The 27,759-nt window shown below is 38.8% G+C and overlaps 1 protein-coding gene across 1 annotated transcript; it reads left to right on the top strand.

Annotated features, from left to right (window-relative positions):
• The first annotated feature begins 1,162 nt into the window (after positions 1-1,162).
• On the top strand, positions 1,163-26,750 carry LOC149089353 (proton channel OtopLc-like). The gene is made up of 7 exons (XM_089238236.1): positions 1,163-1,303; positions 10,431-10,807; positions 14,766-14,874; positions 15,709-15,955; positions 21,200-21,375; positions 22,751-22,925; positions 25,542-26,750. The coding sequence occupies exons 1-7, from the start codon at positions 1,283-1,285 to the stop codon at positions 26,453-26,455; spliced, it is 2,019 nt and encodes a 672-aa protein (XP_089094362.1). The 5' UTR covers positions 1,163-1,282; the 3' UTR covers positions 26,456-26,750.
• The last annotated feature ends 1,009 nt before the right edge of the window (positions 26,751-27,759 follow it).

The raw sequence follows: 27,759 nt of genomic DNA, 5'->3' as shown, positions 1-27,759 counted from the left end.
ATAACTCGAACTTTCTTTGCAGTGACTTCAGACTTCTAATTTAACCAAGTTAGATTAAACCGAGATTACACCATAAAAGTTTGATAAAAGTCCTTTTATAAAGCTTGAAAAATGCCACCAATAAGCTTATTGGTTATATTGTAGAAAATGCAACCGATAATCGTATGGGTTGCACGTTTCAAGTTTTGTAAAAGATTTGTGTGTATGTGTGTGTGAGAGAGAGAGAGAGAGGTGCCCGTCTACCATCGTGAAGGTTGTTGTCAGGCTCCCGGGTTCGAACCCAAGGGAGGATATAGATAAGGTATTTTCCCTAATGAACTCGAGGCGACCACCGACAGACAACGCCTTCACTTCCAACCCATCTCACTAATGACAGTAAATTGCAATATAGCGATATGGCCAGAGTTGGTGTTTGGTGAAGTAGTACAGTTGTGTGAGAGAGAGAGAGATACCTATATATACCACTCATTTTTTAATTACTTTATCAAATCGCAAAGTATATAGTATGTAAACTTGAGCAATTGAAACTGCAGCGTAAACACATCAACATCAATCTTTTTTTCAAATATTGGATGAGGAGACTGACTTTGGTAAAAGAAACTTTGATAAAGAGAGTTTTTATCAAAGTTCCCCATTACACTATCAAATGTTTTTGTCAAACTTATTTTATAAATGATCTTTGACAAAGAACCTTTAAAACGAACCTTAACACGAAAGTTATATGAAATTCCTATAAAAAATTTCCCTCAAAAATCTTTGCCTTATAGCATGGTGTTTCCAGAAAATCTCCAATTCTTTGAATTTCCATAGAATAATTGTAATTACACAAACGGTAGGCCGATAATTGAAACTGGCTCTCTCTTTATAATAGGCCGTTTTTGTGGGAAATGACGATGTGACGGTCACCGCCGGAAGTGACAAGAAAGCCGACGAGATAGAGTGTGTGTGCTTATCAGATTAATATTGTTATATTCATGAGTTGGAGCTATCTTATCTATATCGATACGATGGCTGTCGATCTCCTCTCTAAAGCCTTTCAATATATTTTTAGTCTAAAACTAGCTAATCTGATAGATAAAAAATTCCCTTTGTACGCTTTATCTAACCATGTTTTGAATGAGATAATAAGTTTGCCATCGATCACGGAAATTTCACCGGAGATAAGACCTGTCTTCTTCCACCAGTAACAAGTGCTTGTGGAATCTCCCCTTCAAAGTCATGTCGGAATTCTGTCTATTAGTTCTCAAAATTGAGCTGAGAGTCACGTAGAGGACATTCGAAAATGGATGACGGTAATATGATTGTAAGTGGTATTTTCTTATTATTATGTGGGGGGCTACCTAGTATGCTCCCCCACACCCTGGAACAGGGCTCCTAGGCTGGGATCTTCCACAGGACCCCAAGTTAGACTTTCCACAGACTCTTCAATGGGAGAATTAGTGTGAAGAAAAACTGAACAATGATGAGAATCGTCACGGGACATGTCAGCCTCACCATTAAGGGAGGGAGTCGTGGGGTTCGGATTTTTATGACAAGTTGTATTTAAAGCGTTTCTGAGTGATCGCCATGGCCCCCACATCCTGGAGCAGGGCCCCTAGGATCTTTTGCGAGGGGCTCCGACCAGACTTTCACGGGCCCCTTTATGTTGAATTTATAGCGTGAAAAAGCAAAAAAATTGTGAAAATCGTCTCGGGCCCCAGGGCTGGAGCCTTGTCAGCCCACCCCTTGTGGGGGCCATGGTGATCGCGTTTTAATCATTTTTGAGTGATCGGCCATATTTCAATAATTTCCAAGTAATTGGTCATTTGAAACGAAAATTTCAGGATATGTGTGAGTCAGGGGTTTTTAAACCTTTTCAGCCCCGACCCAAAATCATCTTGGTGACACGTCAGTCAATTTTGAGTTTCGAAGTTACTATTAAATATTTCTGATTAACAAAATATTATTTTCTTGAAATTAGCGAAACCATTTCATGGTATCTTAACAGTTGGGCCAGGGCCTGTACCTCGTAAGTTCGGACCTGCACAAATATGAATTTTTGGGGCTTTTTTTCATGACAGAGGAGTGTACAAGGGAAGAAGGCATGATGGCTACCTAAACTATAAAAAGCAATCGATTTCGGGACCCTGAAATTTTCAGGGTATAGGGCACATGCCCCGTTTGCCCATGCGAGAAACAGGCCAAGAGTGGATCACCAGAATCGGGCCCACTCCCCTGGATGAAACAGAGGGTCCCCGAAATTATCGAAGGTATCCTTAATTCTGAAATTCTTTCTTTCGTAAAAAAATGAATTTCAGTTAATTCTGTAATTATTTCTTTCATGAAAATTTAAGAATAATTTTCCATTAATTTTATAATAATTTTAAAATAATTTTATAATAATTTTCCATTAATTTTATAATAATTTTAAAATAATTTTAAAATAATTTTATAATAATTTTACCATTAATTTTAAAATAATTTTTCGTAATTTTGGAACGTAATCTCATTAATTTCAGGAGAATTTTTCATTAATTTTGAAGCCGTGTTACTCTTTCATCAATTTCAAATGCCGTTGGGTATAACGGTGGTTGTCAAACCCCCGTTGTAGCGCCAACCCGGCTTAGCGCCACAAATTTTCAGTGAACAAATCTTCCATACAGGGATTAAAATGTAAAATGTGCCCATTTTAGCGCCAACTGTTGTTTGGATGTTTATAAAGTTAATGTGTCCATTTTTTCCAAGAAAATTTCCGCAAAATTTCTTCTCCCATCATTTTGCTTTTTTTTTCCCGAAAGGAGTTGAGGATTTTAACTCACACCACTGTTATTATCGGACAAAGTGCCAAAAGTTAATTATAGAGATAATAAAGAGCAAATGATTTATAAAGAATAAACAATGTGGTGTGCACGGGGGGCCTAGAAAGTACATTTCTCATGAATACCTGAACATGTATAGCAACGTTTCTCAACCTTTCTCAATATAAGACCTGTTAAGTATCTGAGACAATTCGGCAGACCTCTTAATTTACAGCATGAGTAGCGCGATCATGCGTCCGGTATTTTACGGGACATTCCTGTGCTTTTGCCCGTTCTGATTTCATACAATTGTCCCGTCTTTTTCAACGAGGCTTGTTCAAATTTGTAATCTTTCTTTAAAATTGTGTGAACGAAGATAACTTTCATAACATATAAGTATGCTATGATAATTATGACTAAAAATCTGTATTCAGATGGCAAAATATTATGTGTGTCACTTTTATCAAAAAATTGAATTATTCGCATTCCGGAGTCTCATCTTTCGAAGGTGGCAAATTTTCGTCTTTCCCTTTCTGTTTATGAGAAAGCAATGGAGGAAAATTGTAAAAAGTGAAAAGACCGCAGTACCGCACGTTGGCAAAATATTCTTTAGAAGGTTGCCATCCTGAAATTAAAAAAAAAAGTGACTTATAACATTTTGCCATCTGAGCACAGAAATATAAATACTCGTCTTAGATCTTACATATTTTGTTATTTTGTTCAACGTTTTTTTCCGTGAACTGCATTTCAATTCCCTGCGAGTCCCATTTATTCACATTTTCACTAATTTATAAATTTCCCGTGATTTCAGCAACAATTGGTGATTTTGTCGACTTATGGCGACGTTTTTTGGCGAAAATTGGCATTGTCCCGTATTTTGCAGTAGTTCAGATCACAGTTTCACGTAATGAAAGTGGTCCCCAGTATGATAAAGTGGCCCATGAATGATGGATTTTTTTTTTTTGGATCTTTCGCAATTTTAGTAAATTTGTCAAGTAATTGTACAGTTTTTACAATTTAACGAATTTTCTCATCTTAAAATTGTATGAGTATAAAATAGGTTATTTTATTTATTGAGTAACACTGATAACACACAGAGATACAGCAGTTCATAATGAACATATGAATTTATGTAATAAATCTTCTCTGAAATGCTATTCCGACCATGATCCGAACGTAAAAATTCTTTAGGACGGATGGTGGAGTTACAGCGGTTTTTTTTTCTGTATTTAGGGGGGGGGGCCCAAAAATGCCCGAGTAGCAGCCCAGGCAGTTGAACCGCGAAGCATTGAGACGCTCCTGAAACCAGTGGTGCAACAAATAGATTTATATTCCTGACTGTAAATGGATCCGTACCGTCACGTCGTACGACCTATTTTGGGTGGCACAAAATATGGGAAAAGTTTGGTGATATTTGAAAAATAGGATAAATTTATTATCCTATTTATTTTTCTACCCGTCCGACAAATTATTCATCACATTTATTCATCTTTGGCTGGTTCGCAAATCATTCACATCCTCTTTATTTATATTATTTTTCGGTCAGTAAATTATTTTTATTTTCATTTATTTTTGATAATCCTTAAATTATTTAGATAGATAGTTAGATTTATTTGCACATCAACACAGATAAATACACACCTCCAGAGATTAATACCCGACATTCATGTCATAAATATATAATATCGACAAAATCATCAATTAATCAGGAAAAGACAAGAAAGATCAATCAAATCCATTGATGCAAGCGGGCAATTCACATGATCGAAATTCACATTTTTATTGAAAAAATGGAAAAAGAAACTCGATCAAGATTATTATGTGAGTGTCGTTGAGTTAGTAGCGGCAAAAAAAGCAATTACATGCCCCTGACTGGTACCCATTGCCACGTCTACTTCCCCAAACCACGAACTCTGGCCATATACAGCCATTAATGAGATTACTGCAACAATGAACTCGAGGCTTAAGATTTTTAAGATGTTACATTTAATTTCGCCAAAAACGAAAAAAATTCAAGATTTTTTCTTAACTTACAACTTATTCAAAACAGGAAAAAATGAAAAAGTGCGTAAAAAATTATTCGAAGATATCCAAAAAAGTGAACATTTTTCATGTTTTACAATATTTTCATTAGTTTATAAGAGCGTTCCCATCAAGTAACCAGGTTTTGTAAACGTTTCCTGAAAATTGAAAGGCTGTAAGATCTCAGACTCTGCTGGGGAGTTTGTTCCCCATCACTGGACCAACAAAATTTAGACTGTATCTCAGTGTTAATTTCGAGTGGTATAAGTATATTATGATTCCTTGTGGCGTAGTTATACTGGGAGTTATTGCATATGGTGATATCATAATATTTGTTCATTTTAATTGGTTGAAACATTATTATACATACCTTCAAAGAGTAAAGGCTATCCACAACCAGAAGATTAGTTTCATTAGTGTTAGGGTGATTAGTTTGGTTGTAGGATCGTGATCCCAGTTCTTGAAGAGAGTTTCCAGAATCGTCGCTGGATTCTGCGGAAACGATCAAGATAACTGTAATCAGGACTGCCCCGCACAATATTGCCTTATAAACTCTTGGACATTACCTAGATAAATTTGAATGATAACTATTAATATTCTTTTGAGTTCTCCAATTCGATGAAGGGAACGCTCAAGTAGAGATGTGAGGTGAGAATATTCTCCTGAATGTAAAAATTGGAGAATAATCGAGAATATTCATTTTTCTTTTAAATAATTTAAATTTTTTTACCAATTTTGTTTATATTATGAAATATAAATCAGTTTTCATTGCATTTTCAAACATTTACAACAAAACATTTTTTGGTGTAATTACCTCCCAATAACAACTTTTAGTTCGAAAATATTCTTAGAACTTTTGGTCATGATGAGGGGTTTTAAAAGTTTGGTTCTCTGAAGATTTTAGAAAAATTTATATTGAAACCTTAAAAAATTATTTTAAAATTAGATAAATTTTCAGAAATAAGTTCACAACAAAAGAAATTGCACCAAAGTTGATTGATAAAGGAAGCTATTCTTATACAATCATCTTTATTCTAAGAAGATACAGAACTGTTGTTTTCTTCAATGTACGTACACTTAAATTCTGTATCACTCACCTTTCTTTAAAAGTTGTGTAATTCAGCCATGTTGGTTCAATTTTCTTGCTTTCAAGATTTAATATTGTGGTCTACAAACTTCAATATTCCCATCTTCTTGATGGCGAGAGAGACGGGGAACAAAGAATATTCTTAAGAATATTCTCTCAAAGGACTACGATTATAAATTACTAGGGAGTATTCTTATCAAATCCTTCCAAGACTTCCGCCTGGCAGTCGAGTGGTTAGGGAACTAGCTTCTCACTGTGCAGGTCTGGGTTCGAATCCCGGTTCGGGCATGGATGTTCACTAACACTAACAAATTCCCTGGACGGATCATGTTGATCCCTTGGGAATACGTGTAGATCACGTTATTTATTTAAAAAAATAATAATTATTATTATTATTATTATTATTCTCAAGTTATTTATCGAGATTATTTATTATAATACATGTTATTACATATATTCTTGATAATACCTCTGGGAAGATTTCGGTAACCGAATAATATTCTCATCGAGAAGAATATTCTCAAGGATATTATATGTAATTATATTATAAATAACAGGAGAATATTCTCATCAAGAACTTATAAGAATATTCTCAAGTTATTTATAATAGTAGTCCTACCAGAGAATATTCTCCTCGATAAGAATATTCTCAAGAATATTCTTGATAATATTCTCCGAAAGATTATTCTCGAGAATTTTATATCTCTACGCTCAAGTTTTCATCAAAAGTCAATCTACCAGCGTAAAAACACCAAGTTTCTTGCCCAAAGTTTGCCACAAAAAATGGTTTCATAAAACCGTCCACATAAATTTGATTGGCGGTGACTGGTTTTTTTTTTTTTTTTTTGGTGCAAATCTTTATTGTATTTCAGGTTATTGTGAATATTTTGAGGAGGGGAGACATGTCCAGGTCCATCTTGACAGAGGCCAAGGAGCCCGGGAAAAGTAATTAGTAATTATTTATCCGGTGTGTCTGCCTAGCCTTATTTTCCATAGTGGCGTATTTACGGCGGGGGGGGGGGGGCTAAACAGGCTAGGGCGGCAAATTTGAGGAATGAGTTACCAAGAAAATTCGTTTAGAATGGAAGAAGGGGGTGAGGGGCAAACTATAAATCCGCTTCTACCAAGAGATCAAGGGAATAGGTCAGTGAGCGGCCCAAAGAGTGACCTACTGAGTGTGCAAGCATGTGAACGACTAAAAGAGTGATAAATGGAGAAAGATCAGGTCATTGGACAACCAAAAGTCCAATGGCCTGGACTTTTGGAATAGCAGCGACCAAAAAGAGTGATCTAGACTGTGCGCATGCATGGAAATGATGAAAAGAGGGATATATATCGAGAGATCAAGTCACTGAGCAACCAAAAGAATGTGCAAGCAATAGGCGTGACCAAATGAGTGACTTGGAGATCAAGGAACCAGGTCAATCAGTGACAAAAAGGGTGAGACAAAAGCTACTTTTGAGGGCAAAAAACAACTCGAGAGTGTTCCAGCAGAGGAGTGACTTATAAAACGGAGAAAGATGTCAGTAAGCAACTAAAATAATCACCAGGGGAGTGATCAAAATAGTGACCAAGATGGTGTGAAAGCACGTGAACAGCCAAAAGAGATTAACTTAGGCACAGAGGCATATCGAGGAAAAAAAGAGTGGAGGGGGAGGGCTAAGCAGACTATATAGCGGCAAATTTCAGGAATGAGTGGTCAAGAAAATAAGACTAGAATAGGTATATTGCGGCAAAACCATAAATCCACCTCTGGACAGACAGATGGGAAAAAAATGACTACTAGCCCATATTCAGAGATCAACAGCATGTTCAACTATTACTGAGAGGCAGGTATCATATCAGTGGACGATATTTCCTTCAATTTCGTTATCAAAACATAGCTTATTATCTTATCAGTAACATGGTTCACAACGAAACACACAATTATTATTTATTAAAATACACAGAGAATCAAATTTACTAAAACCTGATAAAGTTTTGAGGTATGTGAAACTACGTTATTTAATTTAGAAAAAAATTACGTCGTCTTCAAACGTGGACGAAAAAGATGACTCAACTGTTCAAGACCTTCTTGCTTACCATAATGTGATACTGCTTTCATGCCCTCGTCACCAAGTTGCAGAACCTTCTACAGCGGAACCTCCCCTATAACGGACACTCCCCCGTTAACGGATGTTTTTCTGACCCCCGGTCCCATGGAGTAGGGCTTTAACGTGTTTCACTCGCCGTTAGCGGACAGTATAAAATCAGGCATACTCTCATTTCTTTTCCTAACTCTAGTTTATTAATTTTTGTTCGTAAACCGGGAATTTATCATATTCAACGAAGATGATGCATAATCCGAAGCTCCGTGTTGGTAAACATAATAAATCGTCAATCAATTAATTAATTAACTGAACATGACTATGTGGTCCAAGATGATTAGTTCGAATGGTAATGTTGGTTTTGTTTATTTATATCGTGTGAAGAAAGCCAACATTACAAGACTGATAATGTTGTTATATAAATGTTTCTAATCTTTCTCCACACTTATTTTGATTAAGTTTAATTTTTACTGCAAAATATTGCGCGTGTGATGTGACTACGCATGCAAATATCGTACACGTGTGGGTAAAAATAATTAATCGGTTTAATGAAGAGAAGATAATTCCATATTTATCATACTTTCCAACTTTATATCAGAATCATGCATAATCTCCTCTAAAAGTGATAAATGTGGTGAAATATTTAAGAAAACTTTCTTTTTATCCAGACGATTGGTGATTATGCATAACCACCGGTGTATCATTTTTTCGGTAACGTATGCATTGAAATGTATAATTGCGACCGAAAACAAGCGTCGTATAAACGAGGTTCCGCTGTATATCGTAAGATACTCCTCGTTAGCGGACAATATTTGGTTCCATGGGAGTCCGTTATCGAGAGGTTCTACTGTACCAGATCATTCAACGGCGCTAGCCCATATTTAGACCATAGCTAGGGATACGTAATTTTCGTAATCGCGAAATAGATGTGATAAATGCGAAATCTGTCAATTTTTGACGAATGATTGCAAAAATTGTTTTTTTTTTGTTTTTTTTTTTTGCGAAATCTTCATAATTTTCCTCCTAAAAATTACTACCTACCCATACGTACGTAGGTAGTAATTTTGCTAGAACATTCAACAAAGTGCAGTACTTAACCTCGTAAACTTGAATAAAAAATTGCGTCGTTGTGGTTATACTCGTAGTTCGTTCTTGCGAATGAATGCAAAGTTTGTGCTTTGAAATAAATTTTTCGCGAAATGAATGAAATTTTTTTTTAATTTACAATAACTTTTTGTTGAATTTTTTACAGTAACCCCAGAAGGCATCAATTGCACTGGAAAAATAATAACAAATAATAAAATACTAATGAATAAGAAATAAAAGTAATCAAAAATAATAGTCAGAAGGGTTAAGCACTTCGCATACGGAGCCGGGTCGAAATCTTCAGTAGTGGAAGCAAATCTTGCGTAGACGACGCATACAAGATGGCAGACTGTTCCATAATCTCTCCACACGGCATCTATATCCGTGGGAAAAAGCGATCTCTTCTGGCCGTTAGTATTCTTATTTGGAAACGATGTCTCCGTAGGTTAACTCGTTTGTTTATGATCTCAAAGAAAGGTTCTCCCGATAGTAGATAAACCATTTGAACCATTTGGTGGACTAGTTTGTAGCACATTCTCAGATCTCCAGCGATTCTAGTGAGTGCAAACCCAGAAATTGAAGCTTCTCGTAATAAGACCTGCCGCTCATGCCAGCTATTCGGATCTCTGCAGCGATTCGATGTTACTCGAAATTGCTTTCGCATATAAATGCAGAACATTTGATTTGAAAATAAATTTTGCGAATCGATGTAAAATTATTTGGAAATTACTTCTTTTTTTTCATTTTTGCGAATAAATACGAAATTTTTAAATTGAGATATTTTTTTTTTGAAGAAACAGATTTAAATTTGCGAAATTTGCGTATCTCTCTAACCACAACCCCTATTTAGACCTCGTACTCTATACTTTTTTTTTCAAATTTCCGTTCCTTCTTGTTGGTTTCGATAGCTTAACACTTTCAGAAATTATAAGCGTTGCAAATTTTTGGTATTTAATACAAAAAAATTCGAAATTATATAGAATTTTTTTCGAAAATTGTATTCCCATTCATCTCGTAAACGGAAAGGACTAACGAAATCTCGCGTCGTAATCAGCTGATGAGATCTATAATTTATCTATCTATTTATTATTTTGTATTTATCTTTTTTATAGTTATAAATAATCTATCGAATATCAAGTTCCCAGACGCATTCAAACAGATAAACAAACATAATAACACGAAAACAACAAACGATAAGAAATTATTTTGATGTGAATTATCATACCTGCAGAAAAATGGTAATCTCTTTCGATAAGAAGGATATTGTCATAAACATTCACACCTATCATCGCTATATATTCAAGCTAATACCAGATAACTTCGTTAATTGTATTCATTATAATATGCAGAAACTATCATAAAATCTTACAGATGATGCACCAGAATAACTTGAATGAAGAGACATCCTTCTCCCATGGCACCAATACCCAATCACACAGTAATATTACAGCAGAGAGCAGCAGCATCAACGGCAACATGCCGGTGACTTCTTCACCACTGGCAGCAGTTGATAGCTCAACGTATCGCATACCTAGAAAAACAACCGTAACAAGTCCGGCATCGCCACTTGCCACTGTCAGTGACGAAGCTGTGTCAGTATTCCGTTTCCCAAGAGGCAGGAGTGCCACCTCCCAAGGATCGAGGTCGTATCTACAAGATGGGATGGACGCGGATGCGAGGACGCGACCGGTTACGCCGAGCACTAACGCTCCTGATACCGCACCAGCTGACAAATCTGCTCTTGTGAGGTAGTTATCATTTAGATATTTTTTTCCACCATCTTGTTCAGTTTCTAGCGATGTCTTTAATGTACAGGGTGTATCAGAAAGGACTCTCTAACTTGTAAACAATGATTGGAAGATGAAATAAGTAGTTCGTTTAAGGCCTTAAAGCCGGGTTTTCCTAGGAATAGAATTTCACGCTGCGCGCACCATAGAAAACCTGCTCCTAGACAAACCCGGCTTAATGCGGAGGTGCACAATCTCCGACCAGCCCATGGGTTTCCATCCGGCACGTGGAAGGTGTTCCTATATAAAAGTGTCAATATACACAACAAGACAAATACTTAGGATGACCATATTTCCTTCATAAACGTACGGGAAATCGGGATTTATACGGGATATCAGCAATTATCGCCAAAAAATTGTCAAAAAGAAAGTAAAATTTTCAATTGCAAGAAATTGTCAAAGGAATGTATAATTTTTAATAGCAAAAAAATTTTTAATGCAATTAAATTTGCCAATTATAAGAATAAGATTGCCTAAGACAAGTAAAGCCAGTGCCGTCTTAATGCGTCGGCTCAATTAAGCACAGCCAAATCACTTTTTCCAGGGGCCTATGATGCCTTTAAGGCGGCCCAGAACAAAACTCAATTATAGCCAAAAAATTGTCAGAAACCAGTGAAGTTGCCAATTTTAGCCAAAAGAATGGTCAAAGGCAAGTAGTTCACCAAAAATATGTATATGTTTCCATAATATGTGAGATAAATATAAATAATTATGTTGGAATCGTAAGTAACACAATATAATTTACAAGTTATAAAAGTGATTTTGGATCTTGATTTCAAATATTCAACTAAAGCCTTGTTGAAATTAAGGGGAAAAATGGGGCATATATATAAAGTTACAGAAATGTTCCGTGAAATACAAGGTCATATGGTCACCCGATACATGAAAGGTTCTGGCGTGCAGACTGAAAAGGTTGTGCACCCCTGCCTTAACGTAAATAGGGACGAGATATCTCGGAACTGCGTAGATGGAACAAAGGCATTCGAGCACGCCCTCCCTTCTTCCGAAACTCTTCATTGGTAGCCTGAAAAAAATGAAAACTTTTCTTTTTCCTTTTCTTCAGCATTATCTTTTTTACTTTTCTCCCTATGTACGGTTTAACGAGTTAAAGGGAAAAATATAGTATTACACACACACAGGGGAAAAGATGTCTGAGATAGGGAGAAAGAACGAAAACCCAGCTCCTCAGAAATATGTTTTCTCTCCCTGAAAAATCTTCTTTCCCCCTTCATTTCATGTCGTTAACAATAATACCAATTTTCGAGATTCACCTCTGCTAGTTCGACTGCACATCGTGAAAAGCCTGTGCGTAAAGGGGGCTAATGAGCAGGCCTGGAATTTCAATTCCACCGATTTGTCGAATTAGTTACAATTTTGACTAATAGATGGCACAGCACTCTCGGTCCAATGCCCTTCGCAAACGTGGGTCAGAACTCAGAAGCATCCAGCTTTGGAGGGAGCATAGAGCCGCCACGACGCGACGGCAGCAACATTGAATGCAAAGAAATCACGTGACGCATTGAATAACACAATTCGTGCCTGGCACTTTCCCCCACTAAAATCCACAGTTCAGTCTCTAAACATTGCAGTTAATTGTCTTTTAAAGATTAAAAAGAAAGATTAAATTACTTTCTTTCATTACTTCTGGGATTTTCTTTATTAAAAAATTCTAGACTTATTTTCTTTATTAAAAAATTCTAGACTTATTTTCTTTATTAAAAAATTCTAGACTTATTTTCTTTATTAAAAAATTCTAGACTTATTTTCTTTATTAAAAAATTCTAGACTTATTTTCTTTATTAAAAAATTCTAGACTTATCTTCTTTATTAATTCTGGAATTATTTCCTTCATTAATTCTGGAATTATTTCCTTCATTAATTCTGGAATTATTTCTTTCATTACTCCTCGAAAAATTTCTTTCATCAATTCTGTATTTGTTTCTTTCATCAATTCTGTATTTGTTTCTTTCATCAATTCTGTATTTGTTTCTTTCATCAATTCTGTATTTGTTTCTTTCATCAATTCTGTATTTGTTTCTTTCATCAATTCTGTATTTGTTTCTTTCATCAATTCTGTATTTGTTTCTTTCATCAATTCTGTATTTGTTTCTTTCATCAATTCTGTATTTGTTTCTTTCATTATTGAATTATTGCTTTCATTGATTCTGGAATTATTTCTCATTAATTTTGGAATTATGTTTCAATAATGAAATTATCTCTTTCATCAATGCTGAATTATTGCTTTCATTTATTCTAGAACTTTTTTCTTTCATTAATTCTAGAATTATCTCTTTCGTCGATGCTGAAATTATCGCTTTCATAATACTGAAATTATCGCTTTCATAATACTGAAATTATCGCTTTCATCAATGCTGAAATTATGTCTTTCATCAATGCTGAAATTATGTCTTTCATCAATGCTGAATTAATGCTTTCATTTATTCTAGAATTATCTCTTTCATAATGCTGAAATTATCTCTTTCATAATACTGAAATTATCGCTTTCATCCATGCTGAAATTATTTCTTTAACACATTTATTATTTTAAACTCCTGTGGATGCGAAAATTGCGCTGACGGCCAACGTGTCACCTGATATCCCGACAAATGATGACTGTTCTCAGCACTGCCTGACACTGTTCTCAGCTAACACCTTCTAAAGGAGAAGGTTCTAGAAGGTGTTGTCTCAGCACTGCCAAGGTTGAGACCGCTGACGTCATACTCCCTCCAGTAATATAAGCTCGATGATCGGAAGATCATATTAGGATGTGTTCGAAATGGTCACCTTGCCTGGCAATGACATGACGAAAAGTGAAGAGCGGAATTTAAAGCCACTTCCCGACTTTGCTGCAGTGGCATGCATATTGCATATGCCTCACAGATGAACTGCACAAGCTGTTACAGCGTATACGGACTCTTATAGGCCGGTCGTCCACTGGAACCTAATACGAGCGAAAAAGAGTCCCGTTGCATGCGAAAAACAGCTGCAATAGTCTCGCGCAATGTCCTTCAAATGGCAGCCCACACAAAGAAGTTGTAAAACAAAACGATTGTAGTACCATCTCTGAGTTAAAATTGTAATTAATTTTCCAAACCGGTGTATTTAAAACTCCAGGCCTGCCACTTTCCGCCTTTGTTTTATCCAGCGCGTCAGAGTTTTTTCGTTTCAAAGTTAGGGAGTCCTTTCTGAAATGTGTGCAGAATATTTATCGCCAACAATTCACCGACAAACAATCCATCGCCAAGGTGAGATAGTGAGTGGATGGATAAGCAGGTGAGTGCGCCAGTGAGTGGGTGAATAAGTAAGAAAGTGAGTCAAGGAGTTGATGAGTGGATGGGTGAGAGGAGTGAGGGAGTTGGTGAATGAGCGAGTGAGCAGGTGAATCGGCGAGTGAACAGATGATCAGAAAATAAGCGAGTGAGTGAGCAGGTGAATCGGCGAGTGGACAGATGATCAGAAAATAATCGAATGAGTGAGAAGATGAGAAAATGAGTGAGTGATTGGGTCCCTCGTACAGTTACTCATTTCAATCACTCATTCGGTCATTCAATCGCTTACTCACTCGATCACTTATATGGTTTTTCAGTTACTCAGCCACTCACTTGATCACTTATATGGTTACTCAGTAACTCACCCACTCAATTCATCACTCATATGGTCACTTACTCTGTCATTCATACGGTAACTCACCAAATCACTCACCCACTAGCTTATTTCTCTGGTTCATTTACCAACTGATTCGGTCATTCCCTCACTCGCTCACACAATCACTCGGCCCATCACTCACTGGTGACGAACTGTTGTCGGTGAGTTTTCCCAGCTGTGATTTTTCAGTCTGAGAATTTTCCTATCGGTCAATTGCATAGCATTGAATTTTTCCGTAAATCTTCTGAAACACCCCGTTCTTACGTTTTTTCAGGAAAAGCCTGACGATTCTGTACAGCTGTATATACGCTGTGTTCCTCGTGGTATTCGGTGGGTTCATATACATCAGCAACCAGGGTACGGATAAACGTTTCATCAGCCAGGTGAGAAAGCTCTTTCCAACATTATACATTATCCTTGAGTTTTTGTCTGACACAGGGTGGTCACAAAATAACTTTGCCGATATACGAGTCCCTGGAGGCCGTCCAAAATCAACGAATGCGAATGAAATTCCAGATGTAGGTGTTTCAAACTATGAGCTCGAGAATGAAGAAGGAGGGGGGGAAGGAGAGAAACGAAAGCCTAGCCCTCGCGGTTACGATCACACCAAGTAATATTTCGAAAAATTCAAATGGCAACACTCGCTTTTAGGTATTGCTACATGATCGGAGCAATAAAAAAACCATGTAATCGGCGTTGGAACGTTACCTGTAGCAATATAAACGCCGACGCAGGACGCTGACAAAAGATGTAAGATCACTGTAAGGGATTGATACGCTAACCCATAGGTGGTGGATTTCCTGCGGCAGTAATGAGATCTGCATTTTGGTTGTTTCTTCGTGTTTCTTTATCTGCGTCTAGCGTCGGTCTTCATCATGCTACAGCTACCGTTCTAACGCCGTTCTTGGTTTTTAACAGCGCCGTTCGCTTTACAATGCATAATAGTGAGTGTAGCGTTTGAATTTCTCGAAGTTTTGCTGATGTGACCGTAACCGCGAGAGGTAGGTGTTAGTTTTCCCTCCTCATTCTCGAGCACATAGTTTGGAACACCAGTTTCTCGGATATCATTGCCATTCGTTCATTTCTGAGGCCACTGGGGGGGGGGGGGGGGGGGGGGCTCGAATATTGGCTATTGAGTTATTTTACGACCACCCTTTACTTTGTCTCAATCATTGCATTTGTTTGACATTTGGCAATTTCTCCGCATTTTTCCGCAGATCTTCAGCATCTGCATGTGCCTCATAGGCTTCTCTTGGTTGGTGTTCTTCCACATCGATCTGTACAAATACAAGACGAAAGCACTGAGAAGAATCATCGACATCAACGATGACACGAAGGACGTCATCAGCACTACCATGAATATTGAACAGTCGTCGTTAGCCATGGATTGCACAGACGAACCGCGGTACAAGTTCCTGACTGGAAGGCACAGTGGAAGTTTCTACTTGAAAGCTGGTTTGGCTGGTAATGAGTTACGATACCGTTCAATTTATTTCACCGACTCTCTTGTTTGTCTTGCATTTTGCCTCCTTTAGATTACAGTATAGATCTCGCAATTTTAGTTTCAGATAACCTCAGGTAGGAATATTTACGAGGTGCATGAAGAGGCGTACTTTACAGGGGCTAAGGCTAAGCGCAAATAGAAGCCGCGTGCAGCGTTCGCGAGTGGGCTGGACCCGAGCGCGATGACGTCAACACGCTTAGCGAGAGGATGCGCATATTGGAACGCAGTTCCCACTGCACAAGCGTTTTCGGAAGGAAACGATTTCGGGGGCCTAAATCCGATACCTTGGAATTTGGGAAGCTCCAGGAATATGGATATTATATATTGCTCATTAAAGTTGACATTAATGGAGACATAACATTAATTAAAATAAAGTATAGGAATGTTGAAAAATATATATTAAAATACCGTAAGTAAAACGTAACAATCCACTAAAAAATAATAACAAATCAGGATGTATATGACAATTCAAAATTACTGAATAATTAAAAACTATTGAAAATTCAGATTTTTCTTTTAAATTATTGCTTGATTGATGAAACATCATAGTTAATGGAAATTCAGAAGTAAAGCAAAATTATTCCGTAATTTAAGAAAAAACAACTAAAGGTATTGTATGCCCATATTAAGATGGCATCTGACCTTGATGCGCGAAGGGAGAGTTCATTTTCCAAAGAGAGGAAACGGGGGGGGAAATGGGGAAAAACACGCTAAAATAGCGCAAGAGACGCCAACGGAAAATACCAACCTGCTCCTTTTCACTGCGACCTTTTTACCGAAAGAAGATAAATGGAATCGCCCATCGCGCGCGTGACGTTTCATGACGTAGCCAGAGGCCAACTTAGCGTGGATGTACAATAATGAAACTTTTTTTATAAATTAATCAAAATTTGAAAATGGATAAAAATTATCGCAAATTTAAGATGGGTAAAAGTTAATAAAAATTCAATATTTATGGAAATTAATGACAATTTTGAATTTCAGAAAATTCAAATTTTAGAATGAATCACAAAATTAATAAAATCAAATAAAGATTATTATGTAATTAACCGAAATTGGAATGAATGAAAATTTCGAAATTAATGGAAAATAAACCTCACAATTAATGAAAATTTGAAACTTGTGAAAAGTCAAAACCAATCAAAGGATTTTTATCACAATTTAAAATTAATAAATAATTCCAAAACTGCTGAAAATCCATATGTAATGCAAAACAACTACACTGCTGGCCACCCAAATTGCAACACCAAAGACAAGAGATATCGCAACAATATTTATTTTGTAGATAACATGTTGACCAAGCATCAAATGATTAAATTTATAGACTTCTGTGAAGTGTGGTTCCTGCCAAAATCAGTAGCCAGAGTAGCCGCCATTGTTGGAGATCACCGCTGCCACACGCCTCGGCATTGATTCAAAGAGACTTTGGATGTGTTCTTGGGGTACAGCAGACCAAGCAGCTTCCACGCGTTGCCAAAGTTGATCTGGTGTGGCAGCTGGGGATGTAATCTGGGTCAATCGTTGAGCAACCATGGACCACATGTTTTCTATCGGCGAAAGATCCGGAGAGCGAGCTGGCCAGGGAAGCAATTCAATCTGGCGATTGACGAAGAACCTTTGGACAATGCGTGCCACGTGTGGTCGCGCATTATCCTGTTGAAATATGGCTGTGGGCAAGCCCTGAAGGTAAGGAAGGACAACTGGCTCCAACACCTCGGAGATGTAGCGCTGGCTTTTTAAAGTACCGGCAATGCGTACTAGAGGAGTGCGGGAGTGATATCCAATACCGCCTCATACCATAATACCCGGTGCAGGACCAGTGTGGCGGTGCATAACGCAGCTGTTCAGCATCCTCTCTCCACGGTGTCTCCAGACTCGAATCCGACCATCGTGGTGTTGCAGACAGAAGCGTGACTCGTCAGTAAAGACAATTTCATTCCATTGTGCCGTCCACATCCTTCTTTCATCGCACCATTGGCGGTGGAGACGTCTGTGGTTCTGCGTCAAGGGTAGACGAAGCAATGGACGTCTTGCGGACAGACCACTCTGCTGTAAACGGCGTCGAATGGTACGCGCAGACACTGGATGATGCGGTACAGACTGAATGTGCTGTGCTATGGTTCGTGATGTGGCTGAGCGATCCGTCACTGCCATACGCCTGTCATCACGTGAAGTGGTGCACTGAGGTGGATGCGATCGAACACGTCGGTCCGTCGTACCCTCCTGCATCCAACGATCACATATCCGCATTACAGTTGTTTGGTTTCGTCCAACACGACTACCGATTTCCCTGAAAGATAATCCACAATCTCGGTAGGCCACTATCCTTCCTCTGTCGAATTCGGATACTTGATCAAAAGATGATCGCTGTTTTCTACGAGGCATAATTGATCGTTTTTTTGAAAAAACCACAAGAAAAACACAATTGTGTTCAAATCGTCGAAATCTCCAAGCCTTAAATAGCGCTTTGAAGTGGCGCCACAGGCGCGCGTGATGTGCGTCTGCGCTGAAATTCTAATCATTTGCATATCTCACCTCCGCTAATGCATGTTGTAAATTTCATATTATTTGCATGCTTCCTTCAGGGTGTTGCATTTACGGTGGCCAGCAGTGTAGATTAATGAAACACCAGAATTATTGAAATTAATAATTAAATTTCGGATTTAATGAAAAATTATTCCTCCATCGATCAATGAAATATCATAATTAATGAAAATTCTGAATTAAGGCCAAATTTAGAAATTAAATGAAAATTATTTCGCGCGTAAGCTGATTAAACAAAATAAAAGTGGATTTTTTTTCTCTAAAAATTAATAAAAATTCTGGATGCACAAAAATTAATGAAAATTCAGAATTAATGACAATTTAAAATTTGGAAACAATCATAAAATTAGTGAAAATTCGGTGTCAATGAAAATCCCGAAATTAATGAATCCCATAATGAATGAAAATTTAGAGCTAATGAAAAGTCAAAACCTTGGAAAGAACAATAATAATTAATAAAAATTCAGAAAGAAATAAAATAATTCAGGAATTAATTAAAGAAATTCCGTGCTTAGCGTTGCGTCGCCTCGTTTCTCATTTCGTGCTGTCCTTTTGATTTCCGTTGGCTGTAAAACAGAGTGCTGCCCTGCGTCGTGTCGCGAACGCGGCTCAATTTGCGTCTAGCCTAAGTGAGCGATAGCCCAGAAAAACAAGCTTGAGAAATGATTGGTCAAGATAATTAAAATAGAATGGGAGAAGGGTGGCAAAACCCATAAATATCCGCTTCTGCCAAGAAATCGAGGGACTAGATCGAGGGTCTTCAACGAGTGGCCCACAGGCCACATTTGGCCCTTGGAGCTTTGTGTCGTGTTCTGCCGATCATTTTTAGAAAAATGGTTGAAAACATTCAAAAACGGTTAATTTAAAAATACATGAAAAAGTAATGCTAGAATAAATTTAAGAAATAATTTCAAAATGAATGAAAAATAATTTTAGAATAAATGAAAAACAATTCCATAACGAATCGATCAAAACTCAGAATCTGTCTTTCATTTCACCTGCACTGACCTGGAATTTCGATATCTGTGCAAAGTCTCGAAATAACATGCTACTTATACAATATAGGGATGTATGCAAAGCCATAGCGAGAGGCGGGGGGAGAATTTGGGGGTCTGGTCATCGTCGTGTCCCGTCCCCCCCCCCCCGAACTATGAGAAAATGACTGAAACAAAAAGGGAAAAGATGGCCAAATCTGTTGTTGGACCACTTTGCCTCCCTCCCTCCGTCCGTCCGAACGAAGGTTCTGGCTACGGGCCTGGATATATGTATGTACACGGAAGCATTCTCGCTCTTAGTCATTCCTAGACTCTAAACGTCGGTACTCTATGAACTTATTAACCATGAAAAAATGATGCCATTCTTAGTTACTTTTGTCCATAATCAACAATCGGGTGAAACTAAAATTTTATCAGCCACAAAATATTCGTTTCAGAAAACATAACTATACAGTACATGATGTATTTTACGTTTATTTTTATGTATGTATGTATGTATGTATTTTTGTTCTGTTACTGTTTATGTCTTTCTGCACTAATTTGTCATGTTGTTGTCATAATAAAAAAAAAAAAAAAAGATCCTATTGCACAGAAAGTACGAGAACTTTATCCATTAGCAGCGATCTTCAGCTAATGCTTTTTGCCGACGACAAAAATTTCCGATTCGAATGGGATGTCAAGCCTCTTGCCGTATCTGCGCAGGCGCAGTACTGTTGTTCTCACCCGCCCCCTTTTCCACATGAACTTGGAAGCTGGAAAATTTGATAATTTCCGTTTATGGGGGGGGGGGGGTGATAAGTAGTAATCGATTAAATGTAATTGTTTATTTATTTACAAGGTCGCTTTCTCCGAGTTTTTGCCAGATGTGTCATTAAGCACAAGGGCGTAGCGAGGGGGGGGACTTGGGGGTCTGGTCCACCCCCGAAATGTGAGAAAATGACCGAAAAAAGGGGAAAAGATGGCCAAATCCATTGTTCTGTCACTTTGGTCCCCCCCCCCCAAAATGAAAGTGATTCCCCCCACCCCCGAACGAAATTTCTGGCTACGCCCCTGATTAAGCACATGGACTTGAGTATATAAATTTTCTCAAACTTCTTCAAGATTATTTAACACTCGTCTGCATGGAGGGAAATAGCGTGCCAAGGTCGTTTTCGAAGAACGACATCCCACGCCCTTTGTCGTCGGACTCGGCTGATGACTCATGTTGTCGCTTCTAGTGGACAACCGGGTTTAACCACTACCGGTAGTGGTTTAGCCTTCTTCCGCGACGCAATTGTCCCTCCACTCAAGCTCTTAGCCACCCAAAAACCGGTTCGGTTTTGATGCGTTTCTTGATGTGCGCGGGACATTTTAATGATCGATTTTGTGCAGCTTGGAATCACGGAGAATTATTATGTAGTAATTTTTAACTAGGCGGGACAGTCAGTGCCGCAACTAGGAGGGGGGGGGGAAGCAGGCAAGTCTCGTGCCCCGGGCGCTGGACCCGAGGGGGGCGCAAATTTCATTCTGAAACCTCTCCTTCAACATTACAAGGGGGCGTCAAAATGCGCGCTTGTCCCGGGTGACCAACCGTCTAGTTGCGGCCCTGGGGACAGCGCGAAGACTGTATAGAATCTATACTGTGTATTATTTGTGAATATGAAGCTCATGGTACGTTCATTACAGCGTTCTGCTTCGGACATCTCATCAACGAGGGCCTCCTGCTCGGACACGAAATCCTCTTCTTCGTGGAAAGAGAGAAATTTTCCAAGAACTGCGGCCAAGCCTCTGCCGTCATCGTGCACAGCCTGAGACCTTTGCATTCATTCTACCAGTTATTCATCGTTTTTAAATACTCCAACGTAAGTGTGTGTGTTTTTTTTTCACATTTTAATTTTACTGAACACTGAAGTACAGTCAAACTCGGTGTTAACGACTTCGGATGTAACGGTACCTCAATAACAGCATCAATAATTGGTAGTTCAAATTGATTCCCATAGAGAATAATGAATCTTGCTTATATAACGTCTATGAAAAGCAATTACCTCGGATATAATTACAAACTTTTCGTTACTTTTGTTTCCGTTCAAATAACGTTTTTCTAAGAAATTCCTAAGATTAGAGCTGGTCACATCAAGGGAATGTTCGTCTAATAGTCCATTTACACCTACGTTGAAAAAAAAGATTTAATACCTATTTGACGCTACGACTTGCTCATTGCCATGACTACTGTAGTACAAACATTTTTGCAATTTGCCCTTCCCGACTTTCTCTTACAAAAATATGTCCCGTTTTTTCAATCAAGCTCACTTTCAATAATGCTCTCTCGTTTACTAGAATCAGAAATAGAGGTAATTTGAATAACTTATAAATTGTGTTCTAATGTGTGAGTATGACCATAAATATTCATCTCACATTTTTGCCTAATGTTTTTCTCCCATACTTGCTGTGTTATTGCATCACTCGTCAAAGGTTATGTGTAATGTAATATAATGTACATGTAATATATTTGACACTTTCGTCGACATTGGAAACCCTATTTCCCGCATTTTTCCTGATCAAGTATTGTCACCCTAATCATAAAGAAATAAAACCTTCATGCACAGTTATTTGATTGCCTCTGATAGTATTTTTCGTTTAAAAAAAATGTTTTAACCACTACACGATCAAGGACGCAATATTACGTCCAAACACCATTGCAATAAATTTAAACAAGTTCTCTCTGTTTTCTTTCCTCTCTCCTTATCGTCGCGAAGATTTGTTATATACTCTATTTATTTTCTATACCCTGATAGTGATATTTTTCCCCTCCACATATGATGTGTATCTTTCTAAATACATGACATCCATATTTTTATGGGCATCTTTTTATCAGTCACCTCGTTGGGCATTTTGCCTGTTGTGGCGTTGTATTTGTATTATCTTGCAGGAAAAAACATAACCCCTCCCCCTTCCTTGACAAAAAAAAATAAATTGAAACCCTCCCCCTTGAGAAAATTATACGTACGCCTATGGTTACCATATTTATCACCAATTGATCAAATAGAGATCATCCGAATTCGTTGCCAATCGCTTGTAAGCAAAGGTTTTTTTCAAAACATCAACCTTCACTGTAACGACACCTCGGTTATAACGACAACGTTGGAATCGTCGATGCCATTATAATCGAGTCTGACTGTATTTATGAAATAGAGCATTGAACGAAACACTCTCTCTCTCTCTCATTTTACATTCCAGATTGTTATCAAGAAACACAAAGAATTGGCGAGATTCGCTCTGATGCATCTAGTAGCGACGTGTCTATGTTTTTGGTTCGGGGCCATCGTACGAGATGCCCATGAAGATTATCAGCACAAACTCACAAAAATGGAGCTTCAGAGGTTAATGGAACCTGGAGAAGAACTCACTAACGGTAATAAAGATTATCGGTAATTTTCATTTATCTGATGTACTCGTTTATAAGACGGACCCCCTCACTTGAGCACCGCCAATACGGCCAAAAATCCCGACTATAGGTCGACCGTCAAAAATTAGACTCATTTTAGAGGAAAAAATGTAAAATTATTCTGAAGCTTTGTCCTGACCCGCTAAGCTACGTGATGCCAAGCAACGCAGCCACACCTGAAATTTGCAGCTCGGAACAGCTTAGTGCCCTCGACTGTGGAACCGGCTCAAAATTTTAAACCCGGATCCAGATTACCCGCCCCCTTCCCGCGCGTGGTGGTCGGCTGAACTTGTTTCCCTACGGTTGGAATGTGCGTGTACTCGTTGCACTACTTGGAATGTGCGTGTCCATGTTGTGAACAAGTAGAGCTTGTTTCTGTGTAGTGCTTGTTATAGTGCTGCCATCTACCACATAATGTTCGAACTGTGAGTGAAGTGTGATGTTTGAAGATTTTACCGTTGTAAGCCTGTTGCTCTCTGTGGTGAGACTTTTTTTAATGGGGAGATCGGCTTGCATTCGCACCTCGAAGTTGGGAACCACAGGAAACCATATTCAGCCGACCACCACTGCGGCGACGGTGGGGTTCGAACCCGGGACCTCGCAATGCTAGTCCGCCACTATGACCACTCAACCACCACAGCGGCCCCCCCCCCTAACATACTGCAGCAGGGTCTCTGATCAGAGCCCAATATAATATCAATCATAGTGTGGTGAAAAAAATAAAATGAGATAATAATCGTTTCGGTCCCCGGGGCATATTTACGAGGTTTATGTTGAGGGAGGAGTATATAATAGACGGAGCATTCGATGCGCACGGAGCGGGAAAAAGTAATAAAACGTCTTACAATGGACCATCACACTTCTCAAAATTTACTGATGTACCCGCGCTCCTCTTTCGGGCGTCTTGTGGTTACCTGCGGCATTTTGCGGTGAACAAAGACATTAATTACCCTTTCCCGTTCCTTGCGCGTCAAATGCGCTGTCTATCAGCCCCTTCAAGTACACCAGCCCAACTTCACAAAACCGGTTTTTGACAGCAAAATTAGCCACAACTAAAAAACGTGTTTCTGGTCGGCGCAGCGTAGCGCTGTGGATGTGGAGTAAGCTTAAAAAATACAATGAAAAAGAACCAAAATTTTCAAAATATTTATCCCATTCGCTTTTCGAATTTCTGCAGCAGACACTTATTTTAGACGTAATAAATTATTGGATACCGCAAGCGTGTATTTAATCGTGTTTTGTGTATATTGATACTGTTTTTAAAAGCACATTTCATGCAAGGAAATCGTCTACCAGAATGGTCTCACCCGTGTGTATCACCCGGAGGCTTCTTGCGCACGAAAAGCTTCAAATGACCTTGCATAGTAATTAATCCGAATTTGTAGTAGCCCCTGGGGCATTGTTCAGCTTGAAGGAGCCGGTGCTGCAGCTAATTACGTTGCCTTGCTTCCATGCAGGATGGAATACACTTTGTACATTATATTTAGCCCGCAGGCCAGCCCTCTATACCTCTATAAACGGCGTGTTTACAGAGAGGCTTAGCTGGGTTTTTGCCCAGGGCAGCAAGTTCGGACAGGCAGAAAATTTGAGAAATGGGTGGTCAAGGAAAATTAGTAGAATAAGGGAAAAGGCGGAAATTTTTTCTTTTTGTCCAAAGGCGATAAAAAAATCCGCCTCTGCCTAAACAGCGAGAGGACTAGGTGAAGAAAGAGACGAAACGAATGACCTAGGAAATGTGCAAGCATATGAGAGACCAAAACAGTGTGCATGCATGTGAATGGTGAAAAGAGTGACCTAGAGAGCGAGGAACCACGACAATGAGTGATCAGAAAAGTGACCAAGAATCCAAGTCGGTGAGCGATCAAAAGAGTGACCAAGAAACGAAGTCGGTGAGTGACCAAGAAACCAAGTCGGTGAGTGACCAAGAAACCAAGTCGGTGAGCGACCAAAAGAGTGACTTAGAGGTGAATTTATAAGAGGCAAGGGCTAAGCGGGCTATAGCCAAGGGCGGCAAATTTGAAGAATAACTAGGTCAAGAAAATATTTCTAGAAACGGGAGAAGCTGGAAAAATTTATGTATCCCACAAAATCATAATTCCGCCTGTCTGGGGGGGGGGGGAGAATTGGTAAAACTCGGACTGAATTTCCTTCTCAAAAACTGACCAGTGTCCGAGCGTGGCCCAACCCCTCGGAGTAAAGTGCTTATATCCTTCTTATGAGAGTGCCTGAGCCAGCCATCTTCAACCTGTTGCTCGAGATCACCAAAAGTGCTCAATGCGCCGTCCGATTTCGTGCTCGCGAGCATGATCTGATGCAACGTTCTAACTAAACACCTTTTTAAAATTGCATTAAAGAATTACAATTAGGCCGACGTTACACTTTAAAAGTTTTGTAAAAGTTCTTCTATAAAACTTGAAAAATTCAAGCAATAAGCGCATCGGTTACATTCCTTCGAATAAGACCCAATAGGTTTACTGGTTGTTTTGTAAAACACCTTTATCAAACTTTTATAGTGTAACCTCGGACTAAGGGCGAGAACCGTTTCACTGACATCTCCTTTTATTCTTTGTCTCCGAAATATAGATAACAAAACAGACTTGGGAAGCACATGCACCATCAACGCTTTCTTGTCAGTCAGCAATCTCCAAGCCATCCCTTACCTGTATCCGTTCACGGTCGAGTTCAACCTTTTGCTCGCAGGCGTGTGGTTCATAGTATGGCTCAACATAGGCAAAGACCACGAAAAGGCCAACCCCCATCATTTCCAGCACAAGGTCAGCAACGACTACGGTACCGAGGAAATCACCTACCAGAGCAACTTGGTGATAAGCGCCGACTGCCACGCGTCGAACAAGGGACTCTTCTTCGGACTGTTCTTCTTGCTGACGGCAATAGTGACGGTCATCGTGTTTTTCGTCGCCATGAGCAGTAAAGACCACATCCGCCTCGGCATAGTGATCCATACCGCGCAAGAGACGTGCTTAGTACTCGCTTCGTTGGTAGGCGTCCTCCTGGCCCTACCACAGATGTCGAAGTTAGATATAAACATGCATCCGATAACGTTCCTGGACGACGTCTTGCTCTTTATACCGCTCCCTTTCTACTTTGCCCACACGATACTGACAGTAGCTGCCGAGATCAGGGCTGATAACGCCGCACGGATCGCGATAGCGGTACTGATGGCGGTGCAGATCATCATACAGACGCCATTCATCAGCGACGGGCTGCGCAGGTGTAGCAACAGCCAGGCCCTGAGGTACGAGAAGCCTGGTAGGGAGATCGTCACTTTCTTGCTAATCGCCAACTTGACCATGTGGATAGTAAACACGTTCGAAGCCAAAAGTATCGACCCCCACTATGGGCAGAAAGCTTTGTACGGTGACTTTTTGTGGATGTTCATCTCTCATACAACTCACCCACTGATGCTATTCTACAGGTTTCATTCGTCAGTATGTTTGGCTGATATCTGGAAATCTGCTTATGCCAAAGGCGAGTGAGCTCTAATTTAACTGCAAAGAAAAACTTGTTCTACACATTGTGTTAGTCATTTTAGTCACCTTCGATAAAATAGTGTCATAAGACTGTTGTACTGAAAATGTATTTTGCTTGAAAACAACTGTGATTCCGGTTCAACCAAGGCGAGTAAGTGTTCTTGGATTGACATTGAAAAAAACTCATTGTTTCAAACATTCATGATTCAAGGAAATCACAATATCTTGTCTAATGCTGCAACATACAGGATGGGCAAAAAAAATATGACACATTTTAAAAATTAATAAAAAATCAACCATCAAAAGGAAATGTGTTTTGAACTGAAATACTTTTGTAAGGAATGCATAGAAAATCTCAGACTGTCTTCTTCATGCAATACTAGTATGGTATAGTTGGTAAGGCCGGTTAGACCAGACAGATTTAGACAAGCTTAGTCATTGCAGTTCATGTTGATTTGTATGGTGCAATGCTTCAATTTTATGACTAACCAGCGTGCGTTGCACCATACATATCAAAGTGAACAGCCTAAGACACTTGTTCTTAATTTCCGACGATTGCTTAACAGCTCAGAAATACCTCCGAGTTATCCTGAGATGGTAAAGAAAAATAAATACACCGTGAAAACTTAAGTCTGTTTCATCTTAAATAACTCGTAAACCAGTGGGTATTGAAACATAATTTTAATTAGAACGAGTATTTAAATAGCGTACCCATCTTAGATGTGTCGTTGACTTTACAGAGGGCTGTATATCTACTGAGATACAAAATTTAATTTTTTATACGCTCCCTCTATTCTCAAACTTTCAATTAGAAATTTGTTGCCTTGTCTCTTCTGAGCTCCACAAAAAATATTTCAGGTTTCTATGTGCAATATATCCTTAGAGATTTGAATTCAAATATGCTAATAATGAGGGAAAGAACTGCACGTGAAGCTTGTCTGTTAGTTCAGGCAGTGCTTAACTTCATTTTCAGCTATTTTGGAATTCAAATAATACTTGGAGACATGGATTTTTTTTTGGGGGGGGGGGGGGGCTCAGGAGAGATGGGGAAACGACTTTTTAATTGGAAGTTAGAAGACAGGGGAACGTATAAATAATTAAATTTTGTTCCTCAGTACATATACAGCCCTTTGTAAAACAAATGACACATCTAAGATGGGCGCATTATTTTAATAATTTGTCTAGCTGAAAGTAGTTTTCTATAGCAGGGGTGACCAACTTCTCTCTGTTCAGGGGCACCAGGGACAAAACTCTGGTATATAAGCCACATGCGCAAGGGGAGAGAATTCCAACATGTAAGCCACTCCCGG

This window comes from Pholcus phalangioides, unplaced genomic scaffold, assembly GCF_987345545.1.
Source record: "Pholcus phalangioides strain wild (caught in Gottingen) unplaced genomic scaffold, Ppha-v1.0 ptg000002l_1, whole genome shotgun sequence".
Taxonomy (NCBI): Eukaryota; Metazoa; Arthropoda; class Arachnida; order Araneae; family Pholcidae; genus Pholcus; species Pholcus phalangioides.
Note: the sequence above shows the minus strand (reverse complement) of the source record. Positions and strands in the feature narration are given on the sequence as shown.